Source organism: Aquarana catesbeiana, linkage group LG03 (genome assembly GCF_042186555.1).
Source record: "Aquarana catesbeiana isolate 2022-GZ linkage group LG03, ASM4218655v1, whole genome shotgun sequence".
Classification (NCBI taxonomy): domain Eukaryota; kingdom Metazoa; phylum Chordata; class Amphibia; order Anura; family Ranidae; genus Aquarana; species Aquarana catesbeiana.
Window position 1 is genome coordinate 470,935,720 of NC_133326.1, and position 27,188 is coordinate 470,962,907.

At 38.1% G+C, this 27,188-nt stretch overlaps 1 protein-coding gene across 9 annotated transcripts in view; it reads left to right on the top strand.

Moving 5' to 3' along the window:
- LOC141132482 (protocadherin alpha-C2-like) overlaps positions 1-27,188 on the top strand; it is a 441,772-nt gene that overhangs the window by 105,237 nt on the left and 309,347 nt on the right. Inside the window, exon 1 of one of the 9 annotated variants that reach the window (XM_073620901.1) lies at positions 18,950-21,128. The exons of the other annotated variants lie outside the window; for them this stretch is intronic. Coding sequence (XP_073477002.1) covers positions 18,957-21,128 — 2,172 coding nt within the window. The 5' untranslated portion in view covers positions 18,950-18,956. Of the gene's footprint in view, positions 1-18,949; positions 21,129-27,188 lie in introns of those variants that run through there. 9 annotated transcript variants of the gene reach the window in all.

Consider the following 27,188-nt stretch of genomic DNA (forward strand, 5'->3'; position numbering starts at 1 on the left):
TACATTAGCAAGTAAGAATATTTGTAGCTGTATGGCACGTTACACAAGTTCTATAAATGTGTTATATACTATATAATATGTGAAAATGGTGTCTCACCATATGTTTGCTTTTAAGAAATGCTGAAGCACATTTGTGTAAATGGTTTTTAAAAGATCGTACTTACTGCAGGTGAAACTGTCATTCACATGGCAAAATATAAACATTCATATTAAACCTAAAAAATACAAAATTGGAAATGTTTTATCACATTTATGTCTATTACATTTATATTTTGTAATATTTTTTTAAGGAGCACAGATTCTGGTGACTGATATTTTGGTGCATATTTTTGCCTGTTTCACAGTTTGTACATTAGTTCTATGTAGCATAATCATACATTTGACCTAGGAACCTATTAAGTATTTAAAAAAAGATATTATAACTATATAATAATCTTTTTATACTTATCAACCTTTTGACCTTTAAAAGATACAACAATGTACATTGTTTTTTAAACCTGCCAACATAAAAAAGAACATACCTTTAAATTAACTTACAAGTTAGCTATTTCTCTAGATGCAACTTGAATATTAGGCACTAGATGTCATTGTACACCAACTTATAGCAGGAAGGTGAGGACTAAATATGTTTCTCTATTGCTGATGCTGAAAATCTTAGTGTAAAGACATCGGCCATGCTGGAGTCTTTATTCTCAGCTGTGGATCTTCACTAGTTGTTTTTGCCATACTTGCTAATATCTTCGGTTTCTGTGAACCTAAGATATGTCCAACACAATTCTGTGTTATCAAGAGAAAAACAGACTGATCCATTTTTTATTGCTTCAAATGTTTCTGGATGTGGTCCTGAGTCAGCTGCATTATATCATCCCAGAGGAATCCATACATGGCACCTCTGTTGGAAGAATTGCACAGGATCTGGGACTGGATTTAGGTGAGATAAATTCCAGAATGTTACGTGTTTAGTTTAGACAAGCATCCAGGGAAGTGGATTTTGATCAGGTACAAATGTATGAAATACAAATAGATGCAGTTGATAATGGGGATATCCAATTGGTTGGACATTGTAAAGTTCTAGTGACTGTTGTAGATGTCAATGACAATCCTCCTAAGATGACAGTAACTTCACTTGCTGTGTCTGTTCCTGAAAACTCTCCACAAGGAACAACTGTTGCCATCATAAGTGTCCATGATCAAGATTCAGATCTCAATGGAAAAGTTAGGTGTGACATTCTTGATTATTCACTCTTCAAAACACACCCAGCATTTAAGGGAGATTTTTCCTTAATTGTTAATGGGAAGTTGGATTGAGAAATAAAATCTCAGCATGAAGTTGTAATAGTAGCAAGAGATGAGGGAACACCACTACTGTCAGCTTCAAATACTCTTAAATTGATATTAGTGATGTTAATGACAATGCTCCATTGTTTCAAAAACTGTATGATACAATTTTTATCAAAGAAAACAATCCTCTAGGTACTCATGTATACACAGCATTAGCATCTGACCCAGATATCGGGCAGAATTCCTTTGTCACATATTCGGTTGGTGACAGCACTGTTGAAGCAATCCCCATAACTTCCTATATCTCAGTGAATCCAGAGAATGGAAAAGTATTTGCTTTAGTTTCATTTGACCATGAACAAGTGACTTACTTCCAGTGTCACATAAAAGCGACTGATGCTGGTCTACCTCCACGTAGCCTCCCTGGCGGTTTTCCCGAGTGTGGCTCGGGGTTAAAATTCAGTACCATTAGCGGTAACCCCGAGCCACACTCGGGATCGCATTGCAGGATCCTGGGGCGGCGTTACTTACCTTGTCCCCGGGATCCTGCGATGTCACCCGCAGTGTCCGAGGGCTCCGTCCTCCTCTGAAGCCTCTCCGTGCCAGGCTCCGTTCCCTGCGAGCGGCGCGACGCATGGGGGCGGAGCCTGGCGGCAAATTCAAAAAAATGTCAAAAGCATAACACATACAGTACTGTAATCTTACAGATTACAGTACTGTATGAAATGATTTCACATCCCTTTTGTCCCCAGTGCTTTGTCCCATGCCCGGCATGCAATTTTACATGATATACACTGTTCTTTCTGCCTGGAAACTGGAGATTGTCCATAGCAACCAAAAAGTGTCCCTTTACGTCAAAAGTGGCTTTAGACCAGCTAGAAAACAGCGATAGTAAATTAGAACACTTGCAGAATTGAGCGATAGTGAATTGTGGGGAAATTTATTTTATTACTATTTTTTTTTTTTTTTAATTATTTATTTTTATTTATTATATTATAATTTATGTTTTTGTGTTTCAAACTTTATCATACCCAGGATATCTACTAGACTCTGGTTTGGACAGATTTAAGTGTGTTATTGTTAAGATTTACAGACCTACAATATAAAACGCCAAATTTCCATGCAAAATAATGGTACCGCTTTCAGCACCTAAAATCCGAAATAATCATACCGCCAGGGAGGTTAATTAAAATCTTACTCTAAACATTTTTATTGAAGATATCAATGACAATGCTCCCTCCTTCATGCCACTTTTTTCTGCATTGACATTAAAAACTCCAAAGACAATTCAGCCTGGACACTTGGTTACAAAAGTAAGAGCAGTAGATACTGATTCTGGATACAACACTTTGATATCCTACCACTTGAAGGATCTCTCAGGGAAAATTCCATTTGTTATAACTCAGCACACAGGATAAATTGGTTTAAAACGCTCCTTTACAGATTCAGATAATGAAGAATATAGACTAATAGTGATGGCTCAGGACCATGGAGAGCCAGTCATGACAGCAGTTAAAGAAATTGTCATCTCTTTGGTGGAGTCTGGAGAAGAAACTATGTATGATAATCAGGAATCCAAAGGAATTACTGAAGAATTTACTGAAGAATTTAGTGGCTGCAATCTGTATAATAACAAGTGTATTTCTCATAACATTAATTGCCTTCACTGTCTTAAGATGGCAAAAATGTAGAGATGAAGTGAATGACCTAAAGGAAAATTACAAGATCTGCTCAAACACTGGAGGTAGTTGGATGCACTTTCAACAAACTCAGTACAGAGTATGTTCAAACTCATTACAACGAAAGAGTGACTTAATAGAGTGACTTAATAGTTTTCACTCCAAATAGCTCTCAAACACCAAATAATGAAGACAATGTCAACCATGCAAGGGCCCTGCTAAATGCATTATATCAAGTACGTTTATATGAAAATATTTCTCTTTCTACTGGTTTTGCAACAATAAAATTAATATTTTATTTTTCCTAATATGATGCATTGAATATACATCAATGAAAATTTAACTGCAGATATAATCCCACGAAAAAAGACCTCCTACCTTCACTACATTCCACTGCCTCTGTCAGACTCTCCAGCCTGCAACAGTTCTGTGACTGTTTTCACAGCAATGCAATCAGAGAGATAAAGGGTGCTGCAATGGGTCTGATGGATAGTGCCACTAGTATCAAGCTACTTGAACAAAGCAATTTTAAGATTACATATAATTGGGGGACTCTTATATTTGAGGGACTCTTTCCTCAAGCATACATTAAACTTAGTACACCAAGTCCCCTAGGTGCTCCAAATCTTTGCTTATATGTGATCAATAAAAATTGCCGTGGACAAGCAGCTTGATGTACTCATAACAAGCTTTGCAATACATCACTACACAACACAGCAGTGACAAAGTTTTGAAATACTGAACTTGGCAGCTGGCAGGGAACACAGTCATCTGATACTTCCAGAAGTAGGATATACTGAAGAATCTGATGGAGGCTAATTTAGAAATATTGATCCTGTACACTATCTGAAATAATTTTAATGCATTATTTTAATTTAAGGGTTGTGATCCACTCCAATCCTTGGCATTTTCTGTGCATCATTCAGATGCACTAACCTGTATAGAAGGATTCCTTTTAGTACAATGCATCACTATCTTTAAGACCATAGATGAATAAAGCGATTCAAATATCAATTTGCCTTGAAACTACAGATTTTTTTTGCCTTCAATGAAATATTGGTAAATTAGTGGTCAAATTGACCGAAATACTTTTTACTGAAATGCCTTGAGTGAAAACATATCTCGTTGTTATGCTTGGGACATTTTGAGGAAAATTTGAAGTCAAAGTTGTAATTTTGACTAAATGACAATAAAGGCAATATCACTCTACTTTTTACTAATGAAGACTAAGTATTTTCAAAAGTATTAACAAAATGTATCCGTTTCAGATTTTTATTTAACAATATTGTTGACAAATACAAGGATAGCCTTAACCATGATAGGGTCTGGTATTTTTGGTAAATATGGTATTTTTGGGATTTTATCCATTTTCAACAGAAATATCCTTGTTGTTTCTGTTTCTCTAATTTGGTCAATATATATATATATATATATATATATATATATATATATATATATATATATATATATATATTTACAATTTATAATTAACAGTGAAAAATGTATGCAATGTTTCACAGAAGCTATAAGTTATTATATTTTGTTTGTATGATTTATTTATATAACTGGAAGCTATAAATATATAATTCCTCCATGAAGAGTCAGTAGACTTACATTTATAGGTTATTACGACAACAAAATTACGACCACAAGGATCAAATAAAACACCCTTTTTAGTAAGTGTGATTTTGACAGTGATTTCATAGAAAACTAGACTAGTTGTGGTCAGTTTCCTGGCATTCCTTCAAACATATGTTATGATATGATTATAATTCAGGGAATTAGAAATTAGAATTAGGTATATAGGAATATTGCAGATGTAACCATTTCAGGAAGCTTTAGTTTGATACCTTCTAAATTGTTACATCGAGAAGTGAAGGTTATATCTTTGGTTGTTATGTGCTACATTGCCATATCTTATATGAAATATTTTTTGCTGTAGAACTAATCATTACATTTATTGTTTTTTTCTCCTTATGCTTAGGTTCTTTGTGATTTTCACCACAGTGCAAGGAAGATGAGACAGTTCAGTTGGGTGTATATTTATACAGAACGTAGAGAAGGTTTACCATTTTAGTTTGTCGCCTCCTCTTAATATCCGAAATCAGTAAAGGTGCTTAGTTTCCTGTTTGGAACTATTAAGTGGCACTTGGAAAGGATGAGCATTAAAGGATAAGTTCACCTTTTGGAACATGTATTTAGGGTGGAACATGTACCATGTTCCAGTAGCTGCAGCATCTACCCCTCTCCACCACCCCTCCCCCAGTGACAGCGAGCAGAGATCTTCTCCCGACACCCACTGTCATTATTTGAAAATACCTTGGCCGCGTCATTCATTTTCCTGTGAATTACTTTAACTATAAGTACTGTCGGCCTTTGCGGCTATCAGTTTGTAGGTCTAAATGGACTACAAGGTCACTCATTAGTGGCTTCGTAGTTCATTCACAAGCCCTGCAGCTTGTAAACAGCCAGCCTGTATGCAGACATGGGCTAAAAACTGCAGGGCTTCTCTGCAGGAGTCTACCATTGCACCCCGATCCACTGATCATGGGTGCAATGCTTTCCAGGCTCCTTAGGGAAAAATAATAAATGCACCTTTTTTTCCTGCACAAATATGTGCATTTATTATTTTTCCCAAACCATGAATAGGATTTCAGGTATTTACATAAAAAGGGAACAATTTAGAACAATTTAAAACAATTTTGGAGAACTAGTATAATGCATGGTATGAGACATGAGAGCCAAAATACCAACATTAATAAACATCAAAGAAACATGAATCACACACAATACATTGTTTAATGGCTTTAGACGACCACTATGTTTATTATGAGGGTAACCAATTAATAAAAGAATAACATAACATTTAAACTGCTATGTAACTATGTAACTATGTAAATAACCATCGAATAGCTTGGCTCAACCTCTTGGTGCTGAGCACATGCAAATATACGGCCTCTCGGCGGGCAGGCCTTGACACCGAGCTGCCACATATTTGCATGCAATAGTGCAAATAGAGCTGCGCTGAGAGCAGTGGCGGCCCATCCATAAAGGATGCATGGTCGTCGTCTCCCCTATCCATGCGTCCAGCCCATTGATCTACATATCAGGGCACCGGACTATGCATTCCAATGTGGGGTGGGTGTTTTTTTTTAACCACCTGATTAGAGCCAGAGGCTCTAATAGGCTTTAAAAAAAAGGTGGACTCGAAGTGCAGAGCATTGCGCTCTGAGCCCACCCAGTTATGTGACGATAGTGAATTAATTTCTCCTCCCCGCCAATCAGGAGGCAGGTCGTAGGACCTGTTTCACAATTGGCCAAAGCATCAGGCAATCCTATTGGATGCGTAGTGGTTTGGTGGAAGAGGAGACACACAGCAGAGGAAGCTTGAGGAGCAGACACCAGAGCTGCCGCTGCCCACACTCCAGGAGAGGAGACCACAGCCCTGCCACACAAGTGGGTAAGTGCCAGACTGCCTGTGTGGGGGGGTGCTGTCTCAGTGCCGTGCCACTGGGAGGAGGTGTGGTTTCTTTGCTGTCCCCCCAAAAGAAGATTCCACCAGCCCCCATTGCCTTGCGCACTCCCGGCACAGTTACCTGCGGCTAACAGAAAGCTCCTGAATGCTGCTTGCAATCAGTAGCTTTCTGATCATGTGACCACCGTGACAGCTAATCAGCTGTCACATGACCATAAGCCTAGCCCCGCCTCCCACCATTCTAAACCCCTTAAGGAGTTGGCAGGAGCCAGCTCCAAAGGGTTAAAACGCTCCGGTTTAACAAAAATAAACTTGTCCCTCCAGCATGATGCTGAGTGACCGACTCCGTTAACAAACACAATGAAAAAGATCATACTGGGAGGGTGTATGGCTCTCTACTGCTTTAGTCAGGACTGTGTCACAGGTGGTCTGGCAAGAGTTTAAACAGCTAGCAAATCCTGCTCTGATATAATTTCCTGCCTTCAACTCATTTCCTGTGTTGGGCGTTCTTCCAGGGTGCCATTTTTGCCTGGGCATGCTTCCTGCTGTCTGCACACAACTATACACTGGGTATGGGAAGTGAGGTCTTTGGGAGGAGCAGGGATCATGTGCTTAGACGGACCAGTCAGTACAGCACAGAAAAAAATGTACTGTACTTCCTGTAAAGTTACACCAAGTCACTGAGATATACATATACTGTAGATAGGACTTCAGTGTGACTTACATTACAGTTTATGGGACATAAGTCACACTGAAATGGCCAAATTACTGCAGGAACCTTTTCTGGAGTCGCTGCGACTTGAGTTGCACCAATTACAACAGGTGCCATTGAAATACATGGATTTCGACTTGTCATGCAACTTCATGTGGCAAGTCGCACTAGTGAAAACGGGGGTCTTAGTGCTATAACAATTTAGATAACAATTGTGTTATTTGCATGTGCTTGCTGATTTATACAATTTGAAACTGGTTTTTACATTTTAGAGTGCTCATTTGTAACATACATGAGATTTTTACTTGTTTTTAGGGGATAGGGTGTTAAATATTTTTTCATGTTGTTGTATTTAAAAACTATATATGTTTTACATGAGTTATGCATTCAAGTTATGCATAGCAGCCCTTTCTATGGCATTATGCATGGGAGCCTTATACAAACTTTAGTTTTAAGTGGCTGTGGTGTATAGGGGTTACCCATTGCATAAAAAATACGCCATTCCTAAAACTTAAGTAACCACATAGCCTATCCTTAAAAGTTCAGGCCAACCATTTGGATATTTACCAAATTTAACAAAAATGTACTTTGTTCCTTCAGCATTATGGTGGTTGACCAAGTTCAGGCTGGTGATGTCACCCCCGACACTAAAGCTCATTAAATCATGTTCTAAAAACCCTGAAGTGATCTAGGTCAATACAGGAAAGATGAATGAGATCAGGCATGAAAAAGACATGATAAAACCTTTTAAATCATAACGCCTATATACAAAACTACCCAGCGAGAATATATATTTCTGAATGACACAGTTAATATGCCTCCGGGTTTTGTTCAAAATAAAAATGCACTATTTAAAATGTTTCTGATATCATTGACACCTACATACAGAGTCACACAATAAGGAGATGGCCATTTACAATATAAACACATAATATGATCTGTAAGGTTTCTCCTTCCAAGCCCCCTAACCCCAAACCAATAACCTTAGAAAAAAAGAGCTGTCTAATAAGTTCTCTGAATAATTGGGAGAATAGGCTCTTTCCTTGCCCAAAACACAAATTATTGGCCAATGATCCAAATAACAATTTTCAAAAGATCAATAAGAAATAAAAACATGAGATGAAAAATAAAATTAAATCATGAACAAGAATGGGTGGACTTATACTCTGAACTATCAATTTTTATAAATACTTCAGGAGGGAAGTTTAAACTACCAGTTTCCATGGCTGCCCCATAACAGAAGGAATGGGAAGAAACATGGAAACCTGATATGCCAAAATTATCCAAAGCTTTAGGCAATCATCTCTGACACTGAAGTCAAGTAACAGGAAAAGGATCAAGGTGAACTAAAAAGGATCCTGAAGCAGGAAGTCTAATAGCAAGATATTCATTACTTCTAAATACAGGGGTTTTGCCACAGTGATCTTACCAAACCCAAAATCTCCAAAAAAAAAAGAGAGAAAATTATGTCTGAAAAAACTATTCATAACTAACAAACCTCACATATGACATCTACTAGCTGAATTAATACAGATATAGAAGATTGAAATTACTTCCACATTGTCAGGAACCATGAATCTGACTGAGACAGAAGTACAGCTAAATCACACTTGTTTAATAATAATAAAAAAAGGTAAACAGAGTAAACGTAGTTAAAACATAGCCAGAGTTCAGGAACCGGAACGGATAGTCAGACAAGCCAAAACATCATGGAGCCAGAGATGAGCGTAGTATAACAGCAAGCAGGATCTAGAGCCAGAGGGAATGTCAGCCAAGCAAGTCTTGGAACAAAGGAACAGGAACAAAGAAGATAGTCTCTAGAGATGTGACCAAGGTGAAGACAGAGATTATCTGGACTGGACGGCTTAAGTAGGCAGGACTGATGAGCAGGATATCATCAACAGGTGAGTCACTGTGGAGAGATAGGGGCTGGCAGTTAGCCGACAGCTGAGCGGCCAGCTTTGAGAAGGAAGGGCTGAGCCCAGCCCTGACACACAAACCTTTAAGAAATTTTTTTACTTGGTGAAATAAAGTCATCGCTGGGCATGCCAAAATCTCTCAAAAAAAAGAGAACATGGTGTCTGAAAAACTGTTCATAACTAACAAACATCACATATGACATCTACTAGCTGATACTACTACAGATATAGAAGATTGAAATTACTTGCACATACCTTTAAAAAATGTTTTTACTTTGTGAAATAAAGACATGGCAGGGCATCCAGAGAATTTAAGAAAAAAGGAAATGCACCCTGATGATACAGAAAGGGGCAAAGTATAATGTGATGTTACTTTACAGAAAAAAAATTGGCATCAAAATTGGAACTTAAATGTGTTAAGAGCATCCCAGTGCAAAGACTATTTAGAAGGGTTTACAAGCAAGAAATTATCCAAGTAATGGAGGACACCACAATTGCTATTTACGTTGACAAATCAACCACAAAAGAAAGGAAGAAAAGGCTTTAAATAAAAAATGATAAAGCAAAACCCATTGTAATATATTTAAAGTAATTAAAGAGTAATTACAAGTAAATATAAAGTCAAAACAAAATTCATCATTAAAATAAAAAACAAAAAAAATCAAAGCTTAAAGGATTTACCATAAGTAGACGGAAATTTGATTTTATATCAGGTTTGGTTGATAAGGATACTTTACAAAATTTCCTTAACAAGTCGAAAGCCTTGTCAAAGTCTTGTCAAAAGAATTATAAGAGGCATAAGCTGCTGCCTTGTCATATTTATTGTTTAAAGCAGTGGTCTCAAATCTGCAGCCCTCTAGCTGTTGCAAAACTACCAGTCCCATCATGCCTCTGCCTGTGGGAGTCATGCTTGTAACTGTCAGCCTTGCAATGCCTCATGGGATTTGTAGTTTTGCAACAGCTGGAGGGCTGCCAGTTTGAGACCCCTGGTTTAAAGACTTACCATCAGCATAGTAAAGATGATGTATAAGTCTAAATGCCCCAGGTTCATTTTTGGAACCAAACCTAAGAGGGAGCAAGTGTGTAAAAGAATTACCCCCGGAAGGTTAAAGGGACTTTAACGGCAACGTTGTTTAAAATTTAAAATTGATTTTATTGAGTAGAAAAAAAAAAACAAACAACATATGACAAACAAGAAAAATAGGACAATGTCATATAATATATAGAAAACTATACAGCAGTGTACTAGGTGTACAAAGTTTGAAAGACTGTACTCAATGGTCTTGCCAAAACATCTTACGCGTTTCGGGACTTAATTGTAATGTCCCTTCATCAGAGACGAAAATGTGGATCATAGACCTATTATACAATGAGATAATAATATCATCGTACATCATATTTGTACACCTAGTACACTGCTGTATAGTTTTCTATATATTATATGACATTGTCCTATTTTTCTTGTTTGTCATATGTTGTTTGTTTTTTTTTTTCTACTCAATAAAATCAATTTTAAATTTTAAACAACGTTGCCGTTAAAGTCTCTTTAACCTTCCGGGGGTAATTCTTTTACACATTTTGACTCTTGGGATGTTGGCAACAACCATGATATAGTTGAATTGGCACCCTCTTTTTCTGTTAAGAGGGAGCAAGTGAACATTGAGACAGAGTGGGGAGCTAAAGGGTTCAGATTTTCTGCCAAGCTCCAGCAACTTCTCAGCTTCAAATTTAACAATATCAAAATGCTTATCGACACATGGCAAGTTATCCATCACATGACATCACAGCCACATCCACTGTAGGGTGAAACAAAGAAATCAGAATAAAAGATCTCAAAGATTATTGCTACTATCTTGCAGTCTGGAAATGGACTTAAGCCTCGTACACATGATTGGATTTTCCAACTGGAAATGTGTGATGACAGGCTGTTGGAGGAAAATCCGACCGTTTGTATGCTCCATCGGACAATTGATGTCAGATTTTCCATGGACAACTGTTGGATGACAGGCTTTAAAATTTTCCGCGGACTAATGTCTGTTGTTGGATTTTCTGAGCGTGTGTACACAAGTCCGTCAGACAAAAGTCCAAAGTACAAACATGCATGCTTGGAAGCAAGGACGAGCCAGAAGCGGTTGGTCTTGGTCTAGCGTTCGTAATGGAGAATTGACATTTGTCACGCAGGAAATTATGAACGCTCGAAATGCAACTCACAATTATCTTCTTCTTTAATGATAATAATGAAGCTGCTTTGCTGGTGATACTGATGGAGTTCTGCCAAACGTATTATAAAAGGCTTTTATTTTCTAGTGATATCAAGAATAATATTATTATGCTTTTTTTTTTGGGCAAGTTACCACAACACCATTATCCTGTAGTTTTTAAGATCAAAGATACAACTATGTTGGTGTTCCTTGTAAATTTTACATTGTATTTTTTTAAATGTAACTGCCTACTCCCAAACTGTCATTTGAAGTAAAACACAGATCCAAGTATTATTCTACACAATTTTTTTTATTGTGCATTAAAGAAAGAAAACAAATAACATTAGACATGCTATCGAGCTCTATGCCAATAGAGCTTAACCAAAAAGTGCATTCTATGCATCCAAAAATATAAAAAATTTACCAAATCAAATCATTATTCAACCAAAAAATAAAATAAAAACCTATGCATGTGTCCTGCTTCTTAATATAGGGGGTCACCAATGCCAAGAGTTGGTGAAAGCAGGGGTCCGTCATCCGGAGATAATTCCAAAAATCGTCCGGATTATTCTCCTGGAGCTCCTGCAGCAAAGGCATATGACATAATTGGTCACCATTAATAAAGCAACCAATTTTTGGTCCAAAAATCCTCCTCCTCCTGTTCCTGGACTGGACTTGGGTCAAAGCAATAACTCCAAGGCCAATAATAAATAACATCTCCTCCGATTCCGCAACATGTCTGGTTGACGAACGGCCGTTCAGAAACGAACTGAAAAGCACGAAATGAAAAGCGCGAACTGAAAAGCGCGAACAGAAAAGCACGAATCAACACTCATCAAACTTCTACTAACATGAAATTAGCAGAAGGAGCCCAAAGGGTGGTGCTAAAGATCTGAAAAACCACGTAGTACGTCACTATGTTCGTGTTTGTTGGGCAACAATTCCTTGCTGTTTGTATGCAACACAAAATCCAGGCATATGGCTTCGAACAAAAGTCAGATGTTCTGTCTGCACAAAAAATCTGATCGTGTGTACGAGGCTTTAGGCCAGGATTTCTGACAGCCTTACCTATCATCTGTGCTTTTTGGAGTAAAATCTTGTGTGGAAGAAGTTCCCTTCCTAAAACAATAGGAGGTTGAGTGAGATCTTGAACATAAGGAAGTATCCATGTGCTTATTGATAAAAATAATTGATATGATTCACTGAAGGCAAAGCGGACTCCTTTATGAAAATTAGTCTTACTGGCTATGATTGTTTTTGTCTGAGGGACATGGGACAAAATTAAATGTATCCAAGGCCCAAGATCAATGAAACAATATTTCTAAGATGAAGAGATGAGTTTATTATGAAAAAGGTCTTCATGACTAAACCAGACAGTATGCTGAAACACACCACATCATTTATCCGAGAATATCTCCCCCACCACTGATGCATAGATTTAAAAGGCTTGCAGGCAGTTGTATAAAGACCTTGGGATAAACTGCCAAGACTGCTATTATATTCCTCCCCATGAATACTGAAACCAAGGATAATGTGGGCTGACACACAGAAGAAGGCTTCTCTGAAACAGCTACGGAGCCAAGCCTCACCTCAAGCACTTTCTGCCTTCTCAAATAGCTGATATTACAAAGCCTCCATTATCAAGACGAAGGGAAGATGGCAGTGATAACAGTGGTGTGGAGCTGGTCCCCAAAAAGTGTCACTTAGTGTTTAATTTGTCCGCTACAATGTCGCAGTCCCACTAAAAATCGCTGATTGCCGCCATTACTAGTAAAAATAAAAATGCCATTAAAATATCCCATAGTTTGTAGACACGATAACTTTTGCGCAAACCAATCGATATATGCCTTTTGGGATTTTTTTTTTTACTAAAAACATGTAGCAGAATACATATTGGCCTAAATTGATCAACAAATTAGATTTTTTACATATTTTATTGGATGTGTTTTATAGCAAGAAAGTAAATAATATTGTTTTTTTTTTTCAAAATTGTTGGTCTTTTTTTGTGATAGCGCAAAAACAAAAACCGCAGAGGTGATCAAATACCACCAAAAGAAAGCTCTATTTGTGGAAAAAAAGGACATAAATCTTGTTTGGGTACAGCATTGTGTAAACCCCCAATTGTTAGTAAAAGCAATGCAGTGCTGTATTGTAAAAATAAAGGCCTGGTCATGGGGGTGCAGCCTTCCGAAGCTGAAGTGCTTGATACAATTTTTTATACTTATGTTGTTATAGTGAGCGCTAATAATGATTTTAGTGTATTTTATCAATTTGATAAACATTTGCGCAACTATCACGAGATCTACAAAATCAGTACCATTAACTTTTATATTGTTCTATGCTTTCAAAAATTCATGGGTTGGGGGTCTTTTAAAATCTATGAAAGCTGCAAATGAAAAATGACAGCTTACAGATTTTTGGAGCAATTGCTTATTTATAGATTTACATAACTTCAATTTTCAGCATTGCACAAAAAGACACGTTTTAAAATGTAAAAATATTTGTTATTTATTAACTTAAGATAGTTTTATTTTTTAGATTACAAGAAATTGTGTAAGTTAATGAAGTGATGAGTGTACCCGCGCTATGGCTATGTGTTCTGTGCACTTACTGTAAGTGGTAGTGCATCAACCATATAGTGATGAATTAGAAAATTATAGAAATAAAGTAGTGAATGTAGTTGGAGCTGCCGTTATAGTGAATGGTCAATAGACCTCATGAACTGTCAACAAACTTAGAGCTGCTTCCACATACTTAATCAATATGATAAATTACATCTATCTATCTATCTATCTATCTATCTATCTATCTATCTATCTAAAGTGTCAGTGCATTCACTAGAAAAATAAATAGTCCATCAGTGCAAATAAAGTACCAGTGTTGATTCTTTCTTGTGAAAATCCAAGGTGCCACTCCGTGCTCCCCTTCAAAATAGCATGGTATATATCCTTTACCAGTGGATGAATGTAGCTCCTTCCTTCTCCTTCGATTACAAGGCTCTCAGCATAGTTGTAATCTCCTTGTGTCAGGGCCCCAGCTCTGGGGACATGCATCTTCCATACAGAACTTACAGAGATTACAACTATGCGCAGAGCCTGAGAACCATACTGTTGGTGAGTGGGGAATGAAGGAGGAGAGCATGGATTTTCACAAGAAAGAATCATCAACACTGGCACTTTATTTACACTGATGGACTATTTATTTTTCTAGTGAATGCACTGGCACTTTATATATATAGATGCATATATTTTAGCATATGGGGGGGTATAGCCACCCGAGGTTAAAAGTGCAGCTCAAGGCCGGGCAGTAAAAGGGTTAAGGGTAAATACTGTTGTGTAAGATGTGAGAAAGTAGTTTTTTGGAAGCCCAGATTCTAGAAATTAGCTCACAATGCTAACTACATGAAAAGAAATCTGCATCTTACCCTCCAGGAATTGGCAAAGGGCCAGCATAGAGGGGGGGGCTGGAAAAAAGGAGGTGGGTAGCTGCATCATGGTTATAAGCGCAGAGGGAAAGGACTTAGAAAGGCTAGACCAGAACTGGTACATGCCATCATCTCCTTGATGTTGGGGATATAATCAAAGGAGTAGCAATGGTGGAGTAATATGCTTCTTCTGACTTTCAGGGGAATAACTGATGGGGGCAGATGTACAGGTAGACATAGACATGGTGGTAAGGATCTATTATATAGTTATTAGTAGGACTGACCTAGTAATCTGTCACAAAAACTGAGATGGTCAAATGGTCTGCTGTTGACTGGGGGATTTTACACATTGCAGATTGGGTTAACAGATTGTTGGGTGGGACTGAGAAGGACCCAGCAGTTACTATATGTATTGGAACAAATCATAAAGCTTAAGAAGGATGCAGCATCTTATTGATTTTCAAGAGTTAATATAAATGCCAAATTTAAGAAAAGGACCTTCAGAATGATATTTTCTGAAATACTGTCTGTGCCATGAGCCACATCAGATTACATACTGGCTCTCCTGCAGGGATGGACAGCACCTAAATGGGGAGGGTGCAGCTCTGTTTGGGGGAGAAAATAGAAGGTAGAAGAAGCTTTTAGACTAGATTTTTTTTTTTTTGCAGTCAACGACTTTGGTTACAAAAATCAAACACCAGATAGCAATGTTTGTCACATCATGTGCACTAATGTTCATAGTTTATGTAACAAGCTTTGTGAGCTGAGAGTGATTACAGAGACATGATTCAGAGATTTGCATGACTGGGGATTAACTACACGGGGTTACACACTATATATACTAGGAATAATAGGTTTTGGATTTGCCATTTATATCCAGAGAAGCATAAAATTAGCATCACTTCAAAAACAAATTAAATACTTAAGACCCTCTGGGTTAGCCTACAAACCAGAGAGGTATCTCTCCTTAAAATTGGTGTATTATGAAAGTCCAGAGAATGGTATTAAATGGACAAAAGGGGGCAAAACATATTATCAGTGATGTTATAGCACCCTTTTTAGGTATGTTAGTGACAGGAAGAATAGATGCTATGGGGATATAAGATTGTAAAATGAGAAAAATACTCATATTGAGGCAGACCTGGATGTAGCAAACCATTTAGACACTTACTTCTGTTAGTCTTCTCAGAAGTAAATCACACTACCAGCACACTGGAGAATGATATTGGTCCTAGTGGTGAAAGTTAATTTTCAGGTTTTTTACAGGCAGATGAATCATCTGGCTTTAAACTAAAAAGCAATAGGTCAGAATGGTCTTCATCCCAAAATTCAAAGAAGTAAAATTGTTGGACTATTTACTGATCTTTTTAAATAATCTTTTTTTTTTTTTACAGAAGAAGTTCACAATGACTGGCAGGCAGCTAATATTGTACCAATCTACAAGAAGTGTAGTAAGGAAGGAACTGGCAGCTAAAGCCCAGTGAGTTTAACATCTGTAGTAGTAAAATTAACCGAATCAGTCCTAAAAAGAAGAATTAATAATCATTTAAAAACATACACAGTTTGCTGAATGCAAGACAGCATGGCTTTGCTGGGAGCAGCTTATATCAGTTTAAGCTCATTTAATTTGTTATTCTATATCACAATTGTTTTGGACCAGGGTTGTGCTTTGGACATAGCCTATCTTTAATTAAAAAAAGCATTTAATATGGTTTTACATAATGACTTCATAAATAAAGCCTTGGGAAGCACAGTAGATATGCAGTTCGCCAAAGGATAGATATCAAAATGTGGTTTTAAATGAAGTTTATTTGTAATAATGACCAGTCATCAGTGCTGTACCACAAGGCTGTGCACTATCCCCCATTCTATTTAAAATGTTTATGTTGTGGAGTGATTTACCTGAAGGTTTTGTGGGCAGGGTGCGCATTTTTGCTAATGTACAAAGGTGTGTAATAGGTTTGATATTCTTGGAGATGTTTGTAACATAGAACATGATTGGCTTTGCTGGAACATTAGTCAAAACTGTGGAAACTGCAGTTCAACATATCCAAATGCAAAATATTGCAAAATAATGCTATTAAAGAAAAATAATCCTCTGATAGAGTACAATATTGACAGAGTGTTGGCCAGAGCTGGGGCCTCACTTACAGAAAAAAAAGTGATAAGATAGACCAGGTCCAGAAACAGGAAAGAAAAATGTCAGAAGCTGAAGGATAAGACATCAGGAGAGAATGTAGAAACTTAATATGCAAAGACTTGAGGAAAGGAGGGAAAGGGAAGTCATGATTGAAACCTTTAAACCCATTAAGAGTATGAATAATGTTCAGGAGGACATGATCTCAAACTAGCAGAAAGAAAGTTCAAAACTAACCTAAGAAAACAATATTTTATTGAAAACATAGTTAAAGGATAAGTAACCTTTAGTAACATGTTACACATTACACCCATGTTTGGGGTGTAACATGTTACTAAAGCACCTGCCCACACCCCAACCTGATCTCTCAGTGTGACAGCATGCAGGGAATCCTCTCCCTGAACCCACTGCCAAAATTCAAAAACTGCATGGCTGTGCGGGGCTTTACCCACACAGCTGCATCATTCATTCACAGAGTGCTATGAATGAATAATCTACACGTACCATCTGCCACATTCTGATATCAACCACATTTGCTTCTGTGTTTCTAATTGAGAATTACTTGTAAGCAATATTCCATATTTGCCATGACTTAACAATGGAAAGTATTTAATCTTTTTATATAAATGTTACAAAGACAACATATACAAAAACCATTGCCTTTAAGTTCATCTTACCAGCAAATAAGATGTCAAGAAAGTGTTTTACCAATATTGATTTCCTGTCAGTTTCAGACACATGAGCTCCGCATATCTTAACAATAAATCAAATTAAAAGCATATTAAATAATGCTTTTGTGCTGAGTGTTTCATTGTTTTAAATTTAATATTTTTTTAGTTGTTTTGTGAGAGCTACATAAAGGCATAACTGTATATGTAGCTACATTGTACATTGTAGTACTCTGTGGAGACAAGGAGTGAGATAATGGAAGGTCAAAAGTCCAAGCTTAGGTCAAGAGAGGTGGCAGGCGGCAGGCGGCAGGCAAGAGATAAGTTAGTCTCCAGGCAGAGGTTGAGGCAAGCAGAAGGTTACAGAATAGTTGGTGTCCAGAAATGAATGAGGCAGGTGTCAGGTAAGAGAATACAGTAACAGTAGAGTCTGAAATGAGGGCAGGAAATGTGACCAGGGTCAGGCAATTTAGATCGGCAACAAGAGCAGCATGTACAATGGTAATCAAACATGCAGTGTAGCTGTCTAAAGCACACAGCGCCAGCCACCAAATAGAAGATGTTTAAATACCCTTCAAGCCCCATGAGCAAGCCCAGAGCAGGAAGAAATACAATGCATAATAATACATGTGCACCAATGCACACTCAGACTTACATGACCAACCATCCATAGCCTAAAACTTATGGGCTGGCATTCACATGCTGCACATGGACAAGGATCATCAAACCCCTGGCTGTATGGATGCAAACTCTGAAGGTACTGTAACACAGTCACAATGTAAATGATAAACATTCATAGAAAACCTGAAAATCCAAAACTGAAAATGTTTAATCAGCCTAGTACATTTATATTACATAATATGTTGGAGACTCCCACAAAATGGGGATGGACTTGCACACCTGTAAAAGTAAAATCAACAGAGTACCTTTAAGAAAAGGAATGGGTGCTGTAACTATAATATAAGGGTTTCCTCATGAAGCCCCAAAAAAGTAACAGTGAATATAATGAAAGTGAACACACTATAAAGTTATATTTCAATTCAAGTATATTATTTAAATATTGTGGATGCAACTTGAATATTAGGCACTAGATGTCACTCTGCACCAACATATAAAAGGAAGACTCAAATACGTTTCTCTGCTGCTGATTCTAAATATCTGTGTAATGACATCAGCCATGCTGGATTCTTTTTTTTCTGCTGTGGATCTTCAGTAAATGTTAATGCCACCCTTACTGCAAAATTTACTATCTTCAGCTTCAATTATTCTAAGATATGCCAAAAACAAATCTGCCATATCAAGGGAAAAGCAGATTGATTCATATTTTGCTGCTCCAAATGTCCTGGGATGTGGCCCTGAGTCAGCTGCATTATATCATTCCAGAGGAATCCATACATGGCACCTTTGTTGGACGAATTGCACAGGATCTGGGACTGGATTTAGGTGAGATTAATTCAAGAATGTTACGTGTTGTCTCTAGAGATGAGAAGGAATATTTCCAAGTGAATCTGCAAAATGGAATTCTGTTTGTTAAAGAGACTATAGACAGAGAGCTGCTTTGTCCAGGCATACAGCTGTGCATTATTGCTCTGCAGGTTATAGTGGATAAACCTGTGCAGATGTATAGAGTAGATATAGAGATAGAAGATATAAATGACAATAGACCAGCATTTCCATCCTTTGTGAGTAACCTTGTAATTTCTGAACTAATGCCTGCAGGATCTCGTTTTCATGTAGAAGGAGCAGTTGATCCAGATCTTGGAACAAATGCTATTACAAATTATGAGCTCAGTGCCAGTGATTTTTTTGCACTTGATTTTCAGAAATATATGAATCAGATAAGATCATTAGAGCTTGTGTTAAAGAAATATATAGACAGAGAAAAGCAGTCTGTTCACAATCTCACACTTACAGCTTATGATGGTGGTAAGCCAAGATTAAGTGGCACATGTGAAATCATTATCACAGTGGAAGATGCTAATGACAATGCTCCAACATTTAATCAGCCATTTTATCAAGCCAGTGTGATTGAAAATGCTCCTAAAGGATCTTTAGTAATAAAAATTAAAGCCACAGATTTAGACCAGGGAAAAAATGGAGATTTATTATATACATTTAGTAAAACAGGAAAGGAAGATATCGACAGAGTGTTTAGTTTGGACAAACATACGGGGGAAATCAAAGTAATTGGAGAAGTAGATTTTGAGCAGGCACAAATGTATGAAATACAAATAGACGCTGTTGATAATGGGGATGTCCAGTTAGTTGGACATTGTAAAGTTCTAGTGACTGTTGTAGATGTCAATGACAATCCACCTGAGATGACAGTAACTTCACTCGCTATATCTGTTGCTGAAGACTCTCCACAAGGAACAACTGTTGCCATCATAAGTATACATGACCAAGATTCAGGATTAAATGGAAAAGTTAGCTGTGACATTGTGGGTTTTTCACCCTTCAAAATACACCCTGCTTTCAAGGGAGATTTTTCCATAACTGTGAACGGGAAGTTGGATCGAGAAATAAATTCTCATTATGAAGTTGTAATTGTAGCAAGAGATGAGGGAACACCACCACTGTCAGTTTCAGATACTCTTAAAATTGATATTAGTGATGTTAACGACAATGCCCCATTGTTTCAAAAATCTTATGATACAATTTTTATCAAAGAAAACAATCCTCCAGGTTCTCATGTATATACAGCATCAGCATCTGACCCAGATGTTGGGCAGAATTCCTTTATCACATATTCTATTAGTGACATCACTGTTGATGGGATCCCCATATCTTCATATGTCTCAATCAATCCAGAAAATGGAAAAGTATTTGCTTTAATTTCATTTGACCATGAACAAGTGACCTATTTCCAGTGTCATATAAAAGCAACGGATGCTGGTTTACCACCACTTAACTCAAACCTTACTTTGAATATTTTCATAGAAGATATAAATGACAATGCTCCTACTTTCATGCCACTTTTTCCTTTGTTAACATTAAAAATTTCAAAGTCAATTCAGCCTGGTCAGTTGATTACTAAAGTAAGAGCAGTAGATATTGATTCAGGATACAATGCTTTGATATCATATAATTTTAAGAATCCTGCTGGAAAAACTCCATTTACTATAACTCCACACACAGGAGAAATTGGATTAAAACATCCATTTACAGATTTAGATGAAGAATATAGACTAATAGTGGTGGCTCGGGATCATGGAGAGCCAGCCATGACAGCAGTAACAGAAATTGTAATCTCCTTGGTGGAATCTGGAGAGGAAATTCTGTATGATAATCAGGAATCCAAAGGAATTACTGAAGAATTTACTGAAGCAAATATTTACCTAGTTGTTGCCATCTGCATAATATCAAGTGTGTTTCTCATTACATTAATTGCCTTCACTGTTTTAAGATGGCAAAAATGCAGAGATGAAGTGAATGACCTAAAGGAGAATTACAAGAGTTGCTCAAACACCGGAGGTAGTTGGGTGTACTCCCAACAAACTCAATACAGAGTATGTTCAAACTCATTACAACGAAAGAGTGACTTAATAGTTTTCACTCCAAATAACTCCCAAATGCCAAACAATGGAGAAAATGGAAACCAACCAGGGGCCCTGCTAAATCCTTCATATCAGGTAAGTTTGAATAGAAATATTGCCCACTCTGCTGTTCATACAAGTTAAAAATCAAGTTTACTTTTTGTTTGTTGTTTTACAAAAAGTCAGTGACAATAAGTTCTAAGTAAAGGAGCCCACAGAACTTAACATCTTATCGTAAGGGAAATTAGAGGTTTTTTTTTTATTTCCTGCAAAATGCTTCTTTGATTAAAAGTTACTTCTTTGTCAAAAACCTGATAGTAGTGGAGGGAAAGAAGCCTTTACTAGTATTAGCTTCGGGTAAGTGGATCCCCTTTGCCGCTGTTGTTGGCCTCCCAAAATCTAGTTCATTTTTTTCTTTTTTTTTCTTTTTTGGGTGCATACTAGGGTTTTTTTTGGAAGCTGATGTTATGCTGTTACAAAATTTGACTTTATTCTGGTTACAGATGTGTAGATATAAGGTTTGCTTGAGTTATGCCGTAAATAATATAACTTCTTTATAGTTACAATATACAAATTGTAAAGGTATTACAACTACGGGTATTTACTATAGATTACAGGTAGTGGCTGTCAATATCATAGACCTACGAAAATAGATGCATTTAATTATTAGTTACTTAGTATTTATGGGTAGATGTAGTAAACTTTCAACATATTGAGGTTGATTTACTAAAACTGGGAAGTGCAAAATCTGGTGCAGCTGTGTATGGTAGCCAATCAGCTTCTTACAACAGCTTGTTTAATTAAGCTTTGACAAAAAAAACTGGAAGCTGATTGGTTTCTATGTAGAGCTGCAACAGATTTTGTACTCTCCAGTTTTAGTAAATCAACTCCATTATGTCTATAATAAATGAGTTGAAAGAATGAAGAAATAATTAATTGAATTAGATGTACTGTTATTACAGTGTTTGATTGAACATGCTCTACAACAAAATTTATTTGGTCTGCATCACTAAATAACCTTCAAATTTTAACTCAAAAGGTGCGTAAAAAATTATTTCTAATATCCAATCACGTAAAAATCAAATTCCTGTTCTTTTTGAATAGTCAAATAGGTGTTTTTTTATATCATTTGTATAATTTATGTGAATTAAAAAACCCAATGTTTTGAGGGAAGATTTTAAACTTCCTTAGTAAATCAGCCTCATTTTGTAAAACAGAAAGATTACTTCTCTTTTTGCATGTCAACCTATTTGAAAATGTAGCTATTAGTTCAGTCTTAAAAACATCTATACCAAGGGTGTCAAACTGGTGGCCCTCCAGCTGTTGCAAAACTACAAGTGGGACTTGTAGTTTTGCAACAGCTGGAGGGCCACCAGTTTGAGACCCCTGATCTATACACTACGCAAATACCAACTTACCAAGTCTTTATTTAGATAAGTTATTTTATCTCACAGTAATATTCTCATTAAATGTGCAATTCACAGTATATACTGTAAATAAATATTACATTGGTGTGCAATTGTTATTTTTTTCATGCAAAATAGCCTTTTGTTCTAAACATGTTTCACATATTTCTTATGAGGCAGTACTTTCTTTTCAGGAAATATTATTATTATTTCCACTTCAAATGGCTACTTTTGTTTTCTTCATAGACCCTTACAGTTAATGCTCGTCAAAGCTGGTGATATTCTGAGGCACAAATACCATGCAATATTTTTGGAAATTGACTTTAAGATAGGAAATGCCACAAAAATTGATAATTTAATGCATGTAATAAACCATTATTTTAATTAGCAAATAAAGCATAGTAATGAAAATATAATTTGTGTTATGCTTTAGTAAATCCTTCCAAACACATTTTTGCCATAATGTGTTGCCGTGCTTAAGGAGTAACTCCACTTTTGTTGAAAAAAACAAAAAGTAACCCCTCTGTGGATGTACAGTGCTGCACATACACGTCGTGTACATCCCAACAGATTTGTCAGAAAACCTTTAATTTCCATTCAGAATCAACATTTTTTATGGGACAATATACTAGAAAATACTCCCACAGATGTAAGCCATTGATTGCAACCAAGGTTTGTTAATTTGCACACACAAAAAAGGTTTTTTACTTAACAAATTCATGCAAGACCATGTTGCAAAAATGCATACTCCCCAATGAAAATCTTAGCAGCAATGCTAAATTTTAGACAACGAAATCCTAATTAACAAGAATTCAACTACAGGTGAGTCTAATTATTCATTAAACAGGTGTTTAGCAGACAGTTGATTATAAAAGGGCGTTACTTAACAAAGAAAACCCCTTCCCATTTCATGCTATCGACAATGGCACCACATGTAAGAGAAATGTCACAATGCATGAGAAAGAAAATAATTTCTTTACACAAGAAAGGTTAAGGTTACAAGAAGATCAGCAAATCTTTACTTATCAGTCAGAATACTGTTAGAAAATTGATACAAAAGATGAACAAAGATGGAACTGCAACCATCTTACAGAGGTATCCAGGCCATCCACAGAAGTTAACACCTAGACAGGAGCATCTTCTGATAAGAAGGGTTGAAGAAAATGGCCATGCAAGTTCACTGCAGTTAGCTAAAGTGGAAAGCCAAACAGGGGTTATTGTTTCCCGTGACACAATACAGCGTACACTGCAAAAGAATGGTATGCATGGGATTCGTCCATGAAGGAAGCCCACCTTGAATTTTCCAGGGCCCATGCTGAAAAAGAAGAAAAATACTGGGACTCTGTACTCTGGAGTGATGAGACCAAAATAAATGTTTTTGGAACCGATGGCTTCAAAACTGTATGGCATCACAAAGGTGGAGAGTACAAATAAAAATGCATGGTGCCTACAGTGAAACATCGTGGTGGCAGTGTCCTTCTGTTGGGCTCCATGAGTGCTTCTGGTGTCGGGGAGCTGCATTTCATTGATGGTATCATAAATGTACTGCTCTATATTGAAAGAGAAGATACTACCATAACTCTGTGCCCTTGATCGTCGCGCACTTTTTCAACATGACAACGATCCAAAACACACATCTAAGGCTCCTGTTGCATTTCTAAAGAAGAACAGGGTGAAAGTGGTTCATTCTTGCGATTAAGCGCACTCCACCCCCTGGAGATGGTACAGAGGGTGAATCGCACAAAGAGGCACAAGCTCTTGCGTGAAGGTCAGCAAAGAACTTGGTAGCTGTGCAGGAGCTGACAGGTACTGGACCCAATGGGAAGAGCAGGAAGGCAGAGTCCAAGACAGGCCGAGGGTCAAACACTAGAGACAAGTCCGTAAGCAGGCCGGGAGCCAAGATACAGGAGACTGGAGGCAAATCCGAGAACAGGCTGAGGGTCAAGGCCCAGGAGACTGGAGACAAATCTGGGAACAGGCTGAGGGTCAAGGCACAGGAGACTGGAGACAAGTCCGGGAACAGGCTGAGGGTCAAACACCAGGAATGATAAGCAGAGTCCGTAAAACAAGCCAAAGGTCAGGTCCAGGAGAAGATCAGAGCAGGTCAAGGCAATCCGGGTCACAACAGGTAATCAATAGGCAGGAAACAGGAACAAATTCTAGAAGCTGAGAGATTAACCAGCGATTTGTTTGAGAAATACGGCAGCTTTTACAGGCCGGCAAGGGGCTACATTATGCGTGCGCTAGTGCACATGCACAAGTGCCTTTCTGTTGGGCCGTGCATGCGCCGAAGTGCTGTTCCGTTGCGCATGCGCACAGGGAAACGGCATTACTGACAGGAATGATTCTGATCTCTTCCCTGATAGTGCCCCCCCAAGGGGCAGCCTCTGGACGCCCAGTCTGGACATTAACTCTGGGTGTTCCTGATGAAAGACTCGGATCAATTATGGAGCATGCAGATTACCTGAGGGTTCCCAAGAGTTATCTTCAGAGGGGTACCCCTTCCATTTTATCTTTTATACTGGAGCTGTCTGCCTTCTTTCTGCAGTTTAAAATGGCTTCCACCTCAAATTCATTTTCCCCATTAACCTCGACTGGAGGAGGAGGCGGTTCTTCTCTTCCTGGGAAGGGACTGGGGATCACTGGTTTCAGCAAGGATGCATGGAATACTGGATGTATTCTGTAGGAACTGGGTAAAGTTAGCTCAAAGGCCACAGGATTTACCATTCATTTATTCCTGAAGGGCCCTATGAATTTTGGGCCCAATTTCTGGGAAGGGCAAGGTAACCTGAGATTGGTGGCGGATATCCAAACCTCCTCACCTATTTTGAAGGCTGGGTTCCCCTTCCTTCCGTTGTCATAGTACTTCTTGTAAGTGTCCTGAGTTTTTTGCATAGTCTCCTGAATCTTTTGAAAGTTTTATTGGATAAAGGTTATTCGGTCTTGAACAGCAGGGACCAAGATTTCAGGGATGGAATTAGGAAGAAAAGAGGGGTGAAATCCAAAATTCAACCAAAAAGGTGTTTGGTTGGTAGCTGTATGTATGGAATTATTATAAGCAAATTCCGCGAAGGGCAGGAGAGAAGACCAATCATCCTGGGAGCCTTTACAAAAGCAGCGGAGGTACTGTTCCAAGGTTTGGTTTGTTCTCTCAGTCTGGCCATTGCTTTGGGGGTGATATGCAGAAGAGAGACAAATCCAGTGCCTTGCAGAGCTCTTTCCAAAACTTGGAGGTGAATTGGACACCCTTTATCTGAGACGATACTATCAGTTACTCCATGGAGCGTTACTATTTCTTTAATAAAGATATTAGTTGTATCCAGAGCGGAGGGAGTGCCCACCATGGGTAGAAAGTGTGCCAGTTTTGAGAGACGGTCAACAATGACCAGAATGGTAGTAAAGCCTTCTGAGGGTGGTAGATCGACAATAAAGTGCATAGAGACTTCCGCCCATGGCCGTTCTGGAATGGGCAGAGGCCTCAGCAGCCCCCAAGCCTTAGCATTTGAACCCTTACTGTGCTGGCAAGAGATGCATGAGGCGACATAATTTTTACAGTCCCACCTCCAAGCAGGCCACCAAAAGGAACGGGAGATTAACTCGGAGGTTTTTTGCATCCCAAAATGACAAGCCATTTTATGGTCATGGAAAGTCTTTAAGATTAAGTGTCTTACTTCCAGTGGGACAAAAATGTTATTCTGGGCCCAAAGCAAGTCATTGCGTTTCTCCAAGGAGGGCAACTCTGGGTCAGTACAGTGACTGGACGCCAGTTTAATGGTAGTTGTCAGTGTGAGTGAGAAGAAAAAAATTTTGTGGGGATAAAATGGTGCTGGGTTCCATCGACTGGGGAGATTCTGGTAACATCTGGGAGAGTGCGTCCGCTTTCTGTATGAGATGTGGAAGTTGAACCTGGAGAAAAAAGGGCCCACCGGGCTTGTCGGGGTCTTAAGTATTTGGCTGTCCTGAGGTACTCCAGGTTCTTGTGGTCAGTGAAATTCATGATAGAATGGGACGCACCCTCCAGCAGATATCTCCATTCCTCCAGGGCAAACTTGATGGCTAACAACTCCCGGTCACTGATATCATAGTTCCTTTCTGGAGGACTTAGCTTCCGAGATGCAAAAGCTACAGGATGAAGAAGGGCCTTGGGACCCCATCTTTGAGAGAGAATGGCTCCGGTAGCTGTTTCTGAGGAGTCTACTTCTAGTACAAACGGCAAAGCTGGGTTTGGATGCTGCAAAATTGGTACAGAGGTATATAGGGCTTTCAATTTGACAAAGGCTTCCTGGGCTTCTTGGGACCATTGGAAATGGTTGTGTTGACAGGTTAATTGAGTGATGGGTGAGACAATGGATGAGAAACCTTTGATAAATCTTCGATAGAAGTTAGCGAAGCCTATGAACCGCTGAACTCCCTTTTTATCTACCAGGGCCGGCCATTCCTGGATCGCCTTGACCGTTTGTGGGTCCATCGCGACCCCTTCTGTGGAGATGATAAATCCCAAAAATTGAACAACAGTCTTTTCAAATTCACATTTCTCAGCCTTGAGGTACAGTCTATGTCTCCTGAGGATTGTGAGAACTTTTTTCACATGAACTTGGTGCAATTTAATGGTGGCAGAAAAAATAAGATGTCGTCCAAGTAAACGTCTACAAAGTTGTTGAGATATTCACAAAAAATATCTTTCACTAGATGTTGAAAGGTGGCCGGGGCATTGCACAGCCCAAACGGCATCACTAGGTAATCGTACTGT